This window comes from Nannospalax galili, unplaced genomic scaffold, assembly GCF_000622305.1.
Source record: "Nannospalax galili isolate Female #2095 unplaced genomic scaffold, S.galili_v1.0 scaffold930, whole genome shotgun sequence".
In the NCBI taxonomy this organism is placed as follows: Eukaryota; Metazoa; Chordata; class Mammalia; order Rodentia; family Spalacidae; genus Nannospalax; species Nannospalax galili.
In genome coordinates, this window is record NW_008329328.1 from 1451458 (window position 1) to 1461846 (window position 10389).

Genomic DNA, 10389 nt, shown 5'->3' on the forward strand with positions numbered 1-10389 from the left:
TACAAATTGTGTACACACACACACACACACACACACACACACACACACACACCAGTAAATAAATGTAAAAGTTTTTAAGAAAACAGATGGCCTCAAATTGAAGTATTCTAATATATGTTGCTTATATAAGGCATACCCAACTCCGGCAAATGTTGAGAATAAAGAGGTACCTTTTAAAAGATAACAGGAATGATAAAGTAATACCAGACAAAATAAAAGGGAGGGTAGCGAGTGTTCAGTGGATTACTGGTAGCAGTGTAGAACACTTGTCTGCGATGTATTGGCACTGGCTCTTTTTGTACCATAAAGTGAGTGGTACTTCTTAGCATGAGGAGAATTTAATGTGGTAGGTAGGAAAGGCTGTGATTTGAACTAAATTTATAAGCACTAGCTGGAAAGTAGTAAATTAGCTGTGACTTTCCAACCTGTGTAACATGTAGGAGTCTTAAGTGATTTGCCTCCATGCACCTACTGTCTGTGTGCAGGAAAATGACATGGTTAACAAGTTTGCTTGTATAGCCTAAATCAGATACGTCATGACAGAGCATCCTTTGTTCAGATACCTTGATGATTTACAAAAACAACCAAGGAGAGTCATTTCTCAAAGGCAAACACTGTCTGAAATGCATTCCCACCAAAATTTCACAAAACGGTGCTCACAAAAAGATTAACTATTCAAGTGTAAAGTATCTTTCCTAATAGATCTTAGAGTTTAAGCCAAAACTAGAATGAATGATGGGTAGAAAAATTAATGGTACAGGAATGTTAATGGCTCAAGATTAGGAAAAACCAAATACCATAAGACACAAAAGCCTTAGAGATGCCCACAGCCATGGTTGCATTTTAGCCTATTATTTGAATATGTTCCTAAAAAGTGCCTAGATAGTCAGAAGGCCCTCAGGCAATACACACATATACATAAAAATAAAATAATAAAATATATTTTTTAAAAAAACGAAATAGATAACAATGGGATTCTCTCCATAGTGAGTATGGGGGTGGGTGGGGGGAGGGGGTTGAAACCAGGCAGAGGAAATGGTCCAGGGGATAAAGTGGAGCATGAGGACCTGACTTTAGACCCCTAGCACCCACCACTACTGTAACCCCAGGGCTGTGGGTGGAGACAGTTGGGTCTGAGGCTCACTGGCCAGCCAGTCTAGCAGAAACTTGAGAGCTCCAGGTTCTGTGAGAGACTCTCAAAAAGCAAAATGAAGCAATTGAGAAGGACATCCCAGTGTCAACTCTGGCTTCCACCTTGGCCCTTCAACTTGTGTCTATTTTATGTATTGAAGCTCCACATAAGATAACATTATAGAAAATGGAGGTTACTAAAACACTTTAGAAGGTCTGCCTTAAAGATCTTAAAAGGTTATTGCAAAATTGAGAATTCACGAGTGAACAAATTAACTGGTTCATGAACGAGCTACCTGGTAGCAAGCAGCATCGGTGGCTCTGCCCTTGTTGGGCCTTCTCCTGCTGTGGACCTAACAGCCTATTGCCCTTTTACCAGCTTAAATGAGGCAGGGAAAGGAGAGGAGGCACAGTGCTCAAGCCTCTCCCTGCTTCAAGACCTCTGAGCCATAGTGCCAGGAAAGGTGATTCCTTAGCTGCCTCTTACCAGATGAATTTAGCTTTCCTCCAGATTGGTGAAGAAGGTGCATTTTCTACTTGGTTTTGTTTTTTAAGTGTCTCTTAATTTCCCATCATTAATGCACAAACCAATCTGTGATGGGTAACAGAAGCCGCATATAAAGGCTATTTTTCCAACCCACGAAGGATTGAAGGGAAAAGAATTCTAAAAGAAGTAAGGAAGGCACTGAGTTCTGTTTGATCCAAGAATGTCTTGATTTAGTCCTGATTCCCTTCTCCTTTAGGTTGATGAAAACATGAAAGTGGCACAGAAGCGGGACGCTGTCTTGCAGGGGCTGTTTTATTTCAGGAAGGATATCTGCAAAGGTACTGCACGCTCTTAGGTTTTTAGGGTCAGTTTACGCCGTGCAAGCTGCTGAAGCTCCCTCGTGCACTCTTTGGTTGGCAGGTGGCAACGCTGTGGTGGATGGATGTGGTAAGGCCCAGATGAGCTCAGAGCTGGCCGCAGAGGAGTACACCCTCATGAGCATAGACACCATCATCAACGGGAAGGTAGGGCTGCTCAGTGCCGCTCATTGTGGCTCCAGCTGGCAGGGGCCTTTATCATGTGCCCTTCTTGCAGGAAGGCGTGTTTCCTGGACTCATTCCCATTCTGAACTCTTACCTGGAGAACATGGAAGTAGATGTGGACACCAGATGCAGTATCCTGAACTACCTAAAGCTGATAAAGAAAAGAGCGTCTGGTATAGTGATTTTTTTTTTCTTTTTCTTATTCTGATCCATTTGACCATGCACATTTTTCTCCACATCTTAAATAATTCTGCAGTTAAATACAGCTTATGATCTTATAATCACAGTCTAAGTTGATAGAGCTGTTTTCCCAACTGGTTTATGAAATAGTGGTGCATTTTAAGTGTGGCATCTCTGAAACGTGTGGCTACATCGATCTGGTGTCGTTTATGTCCAGCTGTGTCCATTGCACGTCATCATGGGCTTTTGTTAGGCTAAGTAACTGCAGCCTTACCAGGCTACATAGTCAGCATGTATCTAGTTCTCAGCCATTTCTTGTACAGTAAACCTCCTGAGAACCCTGTTCTTTGTTAGCTTTGAGGAAATCTCACAAGTACCCACACTGGGAGCTGTTGATTAAAGTCTCGGTGATATTGCTAATGACATCTGAATAAAGGGCATCTGTAAAATCTCTAATTGCCTCCAAAATGGTGTTGACAGCTTCCCTCTTTAGTCCCTGTACTTAATATTTATTCTGTCTGCTTTTTACTTGAAAGATCACTGTAAGCACCCTATAGTCTCTTGAAGAAGTCTTATAACAGCATCATCTGTAGTCTCAGCCCTCTGGTCAAGTGGGAGGACATATGCTCTGCTACATAGATGCTGGCTCCTGTCCTTTAAAAACCAGCAGTGTCACCAAGCGAGCGTCTCACTGGTGTGTGTGCTCGCTTCTTGCCTGCATCCTGCCCTTCCTCCCAGGAGGAATCCTTTGAGCACTGTGAAAGCTGTGCTTCAGTCCCCAGCAGGTTATACTCATCTCATTTTAGGGTCCTGTGTACTCTAGTCAACAAATACCAACTGAGTTTTTAAAACATCACTTTTTTTTCAGGAGAACTAATGACAGTTGCTAGATGGATGCGAGAGTTTATTGCAAACCATCCTGACTACAAGCAAGACAGTGTAATAACTGACAAAATGAACTATAGTCTTATTTTGAAATGTAACCAAATTGCAAATGAATTATGTGAATGTCCAGAGTTACTAGGATCAGGATTTAGAAAAGCAAAGTATGGTGGAGGAAAAATTGACTCTTCCAGCTAGACGCTCTGCACAGAGGCGTGTACCACTGAAGGGCTGAACCCGTGCTGACTCGGCCACCGGTGGGTGTGAAGACCAAATGATAGGCCAGGGCGTGGTTAGCTTACTTCAGTAGGTGAATCCGTTTGTACATGTACATACTAAAGTATTTTTATGATTAACAATGTATTTTAATAACATATCGAAAGTCATTGCAAACTGGCTTGTACATTTTTAAATTCTTACTCTGGAGCAACTGTCTATAAGCAGTTTGTAAATGTAATGTACAATACCTGCATTCCGGAGTTTTAAATGTTTACTGTAAATCTTCTTTTAAATGCTACCTGGGACCTGATTCACTGAAATTTTTCACTTTACTTTAAAAATGCTTTTTCTTAACTGTTTTCCTGTCACCTCCTTTGCTGTGTATGCAAAATCACTGGAATGCATTGAAGCCCGTCAGGGATGAGGCAACTTATCTGTGATGCTTCTTTTCCAAGTAGAATAGGTTTGCATACTCCCTCTGTAGTTGCCAGCAAGCATATTGAGGGGCTGTCCTCTAAAAGCCATTCATTCCAGACTTTACCTGGGAGTGTTCTGCATTCTACCTGCTTTCTCTATAAATCTCACAAATCATGAAATGCACTATTTTTATGAATCAGGACCCTATTTGTTTGATTGTAAATAATTTTATGTTTCATCTAATTGTTATAACATTGTTTGAAAATTTTTTTATTAGTTAACTAAATCTTAACTGCTTCTGAAATGACTGTACTATAGATTATGCAACCTTTACAGATATAAATATTTAAACTAATGCTAATTTTGAAAGATCGCAATAATGCTGCTTCAGCTTTAAACTCTCATGTTTCAGTACTAGGGTTGGTTCTATATTTCATACATTTTGGAAACTTAATATCTTTTTTTTCCACTGCAATTCTCTTGTGTAAATCAGGTTGTAAAAGGATAAAATGTTTGTGGTATGAGGAAATAAAAGAATGTGATTAGTACTAAAAAACTGGTGACTATGTATGAATTCTGCAACTGAAAGAATGGTTGTAAGGTCTTTAATTAGGCCAGGTTATGGGCTGTTTCATCATTATAGTGCTCCAGTGCTCTCAGAAGCCTAGTGATAAAGACACACAGACTTGTCTCCCTTAGTAGCCAGCTCTCAGCCCTGTGACTAACAAAGGCCTTCAAGTGTGACTGATTATCCTCCTTCGCCTCCAAACATGAATTTTTCTTCCACCCTGACAGCTCCATGCTGGGCCAGTGGTGACTTGAATGATGAGCCAGCAAATCTTGCAGAGAACTGCTTTCCGCCTGTTGCTTGGTCAGTACCCACACCTTATGCCCCCTGCCCTCCCCCGCAGTTCATGTGGTGTGCTTCTGTGACCCATACAGTGGGTCCACCTCTGCGTGAATGCGAAGCCAAGGCAAGTGCAGCCTAGACATAGAGGAGGAAAGACTGACTAACTGGAGCAGTGACATCATTTCCAAAGCAGCTCCCTCTTCAAGCAAAGGAAGGTTTGGGAACTACATTCAGGGAGCTGACACATACTCTTGAAGGAAAGGAACTTCATGGGTGTTCCTGAGCTCGTTCAGTTTAAGGTTATCATTTAAGAAAATGGCAGGTGCATTTTTGGGTGTGCTTTAGCTCAAAATCGTGGCACACAACATTAGCCTTTCAACACTGAAAGGCTAAAATAGCAGCAATACCTCCTGGCATGCTTCTCTTTTGTCATACAGTTTTGGCTGAAAATAAAGGAAAGGACATCTGGAAGGCATAGCAGTGGAGGAGTTTGCCCGTAAGGGGGCTTCCCTCCCTTCCTCTCTGCAGTACTCTTGGAGCTGTAACTCCTCTAGCCACCTGATCCCAGGCAGTACTTACACTGTATTCTGTGTAGTCTGGAATGGACTCTACATTTCTGCATTGCTAACAAGCTCCCAGGTAATAATAATAAGATTTATTACCACTTCATATCCAAGTTACAGACACGTCAGCTTAAAACTTCAACACTTGCCTTTGATACTGGTCTAGATTTTTCTCTTGCTAAATTTTAAACCAGGCAAATGTCAACCCCTCCCAATCCCAGACAGTAGGTAAGTCCTACAGCATTTGTGAGCTTTACCATGAGTTCACAGAACTCAGGGTTTGGGAAGCAGAGCTGTAAGCACTGAATTGAACAAAAGGTGCTTTGTCTTTGGTAAAATGGGTGAAGAAGCCTTAGGAAACCCCACTAGTTTGTATACTAATTTAAAATACAGTTAAAAATGAGTTTCCACAGAAGTACTCCAGTTAGTGAACAGTGCTGCTCCCAGAGGCATTGGGTTATTAAACAAAATCTTGGTGCCTACAAGTTACTGGTCAGAGGAGCCCCAGAGCCCTCAACACAATGTAGGCTGTTACATTGGTTTGGGTTGCAGGACACAGAAAAATCCATCTTGAACTCAATAGGAAACTCTGTCTGCTGAGTAGCTTCACAGTGCTGGAAGATGCAGTGCAAGTTGCTGGGAATTTAAAATACAGTTAAAAATGAGTTTCCACAGAAGTACTCCAGTTAGTGAACAGTGCTGCTCCCAGAGGCATTGGGTTATTAAACAAAATCTTGGTGCCTACAAGTTACTGGTCAGAGGAGCCCCAGAGCCCTCAACACAATGTAGGCTGTTACATTGGTTTGGGTTGCAGGACACAGAAAAATCCATCTTGAACTCAATAGGAAACTGTCTGCTGAGTAGCTTCACAGTGCTGGAAGATGCAGTGCAAGTTGCTGGGGGAGAAATGAGATCAGTGGTCTTACCCCATGCTGGATCCTACAGGCTACAATACCAGCCTGCCAGGCAAGATGCATCCACTGATAACAATAGTGGCAAGACTTTATAGGGATAACTTAACTGTTGTCTTGATTGCATTTGAAACCTGTTTTACAGGAGAAATTCATGCCTGCTACTGTAAAATTAGTCCATGGGCTCAAAGTGAGAACCTGTGGTGTTTTTCTAAATGGTCATGCTGTCAGCCTTCTAAATTATAATATTTATATGCATAGGTTTGTGCTGCCCCCAACCTTGGTCAGAGAACCTTCTCTGCAGTGGGTAGTGGTTAATGCAGAGACTAATTAGTGTTCCGCATGTTAAGAATAAGTGACTGAGTGCTCGGCTGTAGACAGGACATCTGTATCAACCCCCGCCACACACACCCCAAGGTTCAGGAAACATTGTGGAAGAGGTGTGGGAAGAAGAATGTAAGGGCCAGAGGATGGGGAGGAGTGCTGTGAAATGCTGTCTGCACATGATATAGCTGGCGCACACAGGAACGCAAGGCAGCTGTGGTTACCTGCAAGCCCAAGTCAGTTGAAAATCCCAGTGTGAACTGGGACTTCTTAGGATCCACTCCTAGCTGAGGAACTATTGGCAGTTGATGGCTGGATGTTAGGGGAAGGAGAGCACCGGCTGGGGGGAGGTCACCAGTAGGTTCCCCTACATATGGGCAGTGTTAGAAAATGTTAGATCAGAATTAACCAGGGTAATGTGCAAAGGAAAGATGAGACCAACCTCAGGAGCAGATTGTTCTTTATTAAGAACAGTGAAGGTAGCAACAGTTTCTCAGCAGGATTTGAAACTGCACCACCCAGTACAGTTGGTGGGCTGCTTATAAGGGTTGGGGGATTGGGAAAGGGCATCAGTGTAAGTCCCGGTGACACGATTTGGAGGTTTGAGACCATAGGGACTGACATTTGTTTTTCCCCAGATAACATTGTTCCCAGGCTGGGGGTTTTACACAGTCTGGGTTAGAAATTAGCTTGCATCTGAGGTTTATTTAACCCACTATGGGGCCCTCTTAAGTCCAGGCATTTATCCTTCAGGCAGCACTAATGGGACTCAGTGGGTTAAAAAACAAAAAGACATGACGTTGGGAGGGCAGTGTTACTTTATGCAAACAAAACAATGTGAGGTACTAGCGGTACAGAGCAGCCACCGTTGGAGGTTAGACCTTCAACAGTCAGGTTCTAGTTGACACCCTTGGCAAGGATTTAGTTTGTGCTGACAGGCAGCATAAGTAGCATGCAGGGGGAAATATAACCTCCCTTTCTATAAATTGAAGATAATGATGTCTACCTTAGCGAACTAAGAATCCAGATGATGAGAGTAAATAAAGCTCTGGGCAGGCAGGAAGCAGGCGCAGCTCAAGAACTCCACACGTAGGCATTACAATCACCAACAGAAAGTGTATGGATACAGAAAGCTGGGAGGGAGATGTGATAGGAGCACTGGGGGGAAGGAAGGAGGGGGAGATAGGGTTAAGTCGTGTGCATATGTGAAATTTTCAGAATAAATAAAAATACAACCAAGGCTAGACTCAGATTTCCACTTAGAACACTGACTTACCTGTTTCTAATCTACCAGTCACACACCTTGTGCTGATGAGGGGATTTCCTCCTGGTTCCAGCATGCCTCTTTCTTCTCAGAAACAGTATACCTTGGCCTCTTATACCCCTGCCTCCTAGAAAAAGGTGTCACATAAGTCTAGGTTTCGGTATGGTTGGTAGGAAGTTTATTGGGAACCTGAAATCCTGCAGAAGAAAGGTAGATGTATGTGCAATACCTGTGGAGGCCAGAAAAGGACATTGGATCCCCTGGAACCGGGGTTATGGATGGTTGTGGGTACTGAGAACTGAACCTGGGTCCTCTGGAAGAGCAGCAGTCAGTGCTTTTATCCCCTGAGCCATCTCTCCAGCCTTCTCACACTTACACCAAGTGATAATTACAAAAGTCAAAGTTAGGCAGCATCTCAGTTCAGGCTGGACAACAGTATCCGAGATGGAGTGACATAATGTCTGGTTTTGGAAGCTTGGCATGTAGGGTTGCTGGTGGGAGCACTTCCTGATGTGCAGACTGGCTTTCTTGTGTTCTGAGATGGTGCAGGTCTCTTCTGAGAAGGGCAGCAAGCGTTACAAAGTTTGCATCCCCGCAGCCCTCATTCCTTACTGTCCACTTCCACATAGATCCCAATTGGAATTAGGCTTCAACCTCGAGATGAGGGCAGGGAGGAGACACGTTCACTCTGTGACAGAAGGGAACTGGCAAAGTCAGCACTGGAAATGAGACCTTGCTCCTAGCATTGGCTGAGAACAATACAGGTTCTGACTGCCTGATAAGCAGAGGCTGAAGAGCTCTGAACCTATTTCTACTCTAAATGTCTATGAAGTGAAATATCAAGATAAGTATGGAAGGTTCTCTGAGAATGAACGATGGATTATATGGTTTATATAACTGAAATAAACTGTTACTGGGAGATTCAGCCACTGTGACACGGGGCTGAATCTCCCAGTGTTGCACAAATGAAAGGAGCCAGATACACTGTGTGCCGTATGAACTCCACTTCAAAGTTCAGTAGCACAAAACTAGTGATACTGAGTTCCCAGTACCCTCCAGACGGACGTGAAAAGGTGCTGACTGGAAAGCCATGAATTTCTACCCTAGTCTGGGCAATGAGTCTGCTGAAAGTCAATAGGCTGTGAGTTGGGAGCACATTCTGCACACTTTATGCAAACAAAACTGTGAGGTACTAGTACAGAGCAGCCACGGCCGACCTTCAGCAATCAGGTTAGGGATTTAACTTGTGCTGAGAGGCAGCATAAATAGCATGCAGGGGGAAATATAACGTCCCTTTCTATAAGTTGAAGATAATGATGTCTACTTAAGCTAAGAATCCACATGATGTGAGTAAAGTAAAGCTCTGGGCGGGCAGGAGGCAGGCGCAGTGCAAGAACTCCAGGCAAGCATTACAATCAGCAGCAGAGTGTACGGATACAGAAAGTGAAAACCGCACCGCACAGACGCCGGGTTGGAGAATTCAATCAGGTCTAGGACCACAGTGAACCCTATTACAGCAACATCACCCTATCTTTGAAAATAGTTTCATTATTTGAAGAGAATGTGGTAAAACTTGTATAGATTACAGAAAGCGGAGAGGCAAACGCAAAACCTTGCCTCCTAGCCCACCACCTGCGGGGCATGTGTTGGAGTAACTGCCTGTCTAACTGAAATGCTCAAAAGGTTGACACCCCCTCTTGGGTTATTGGGACCCAGATATCAAGTCCTAGGCTGTCCACTGCTGGCCTGTGCCCTCTCAGAGCACAGTCTCCACACCTCATGGCCTGGCCATCACAGCTCCAGCGACTCTGGGAGTTCCTCACAGTGGCTGCCCCCGCCCCCCAGCGCATTAGCCATGGTTGCACGGCAACCGCTGGGCCGGACCAGGCCATGAAGAGTTCTGGAGTGCACTCTCGCAGAGACTTGCCAGAGTTCTAACAATGGAGGCGTCATTCGCTCCCTCTAAGACCTCAGTTTTCTTAGTTTCAAAATCTTATTTTCAAACCTTGACACTGTCTCAGATTTCTCCATTTCTTAAATTTTCTGCATTGAAACCTTCCTTTTAAAGTCAGACGTTAGTGTCATCACTAACAGTTTGTTCAGTTAGTGCCTTTTTATATAGTTTCATTTTGTTCCAGTTTACAAATGTTCCCCAGTTTACTGAGAAGATTCCAATTCTATACAGAAGAACCTTGTCAGAGCCGCGAGGTACATGGGGCAGAATAAAGCCTAGTGGGGAAACAGATCCACAGTCACACTTGGAATGTCAGCACTCTCCTCCCAGTAACTGAAGAAAGCAAAGAGGACTGAGAATGCAGAGGGCTCCAACATTAACCGTTCCTCACTGAGGGGCCAAGTGACCGTCTGGAAATCTGTGGAATACCTTTCCGAAGGGCTGTGGCACTCGGACACCCCCAGCTCCTGTGGGGTCTTCTGCAAGGGCTGACCCACACCATGCTCATCTTCGACCTGGTTTGGCGGCTGTGCATCAACTTTCCCTACCTCTCTATCTGGCTTCCATGATGCTCAAGGTGCCCCTGCAGGTTCATATTGAGATGTACTAAAATCCAGCCCTTGACAGGTGTCACCCTAGGCTCACACCATTCAAAGATGCAAAGC

General features: G+C 43.9%; 1 protein-coding gene across 1 annotated transcript in view; it reads left to right on the top strand.

Annotated features, from left to right (window-relative positions):
• Gclc (glutamate-cysteine ligase catalytic subunit) overlaps positions 1-3773 on the top strand; it is a 41508-nt gene extending 37735 nt beyond the window's left edge. Inside the window, exons 13-16 of the mRNA XM_008836541.2 lie at positions 1875-1956; positions 2039-2142; positions 2213-2333; positions 3209-3773. Coding sequence (XP_008834763.1) covers positions 1875-1956; positions 2039-2142; positions 2213-2333; positions 3209-3420 — 519 coding nt within the window. The 3' untranslated portion in view covers positions 3421-3773. The remainder of the gene's footprint in view (positions 1-1874; positions 1957-2038; positions 2143-2212; positions 2334-3208) is intronic.
• Positions 3774-10389: the final 6616 nt, after the last annotated feature.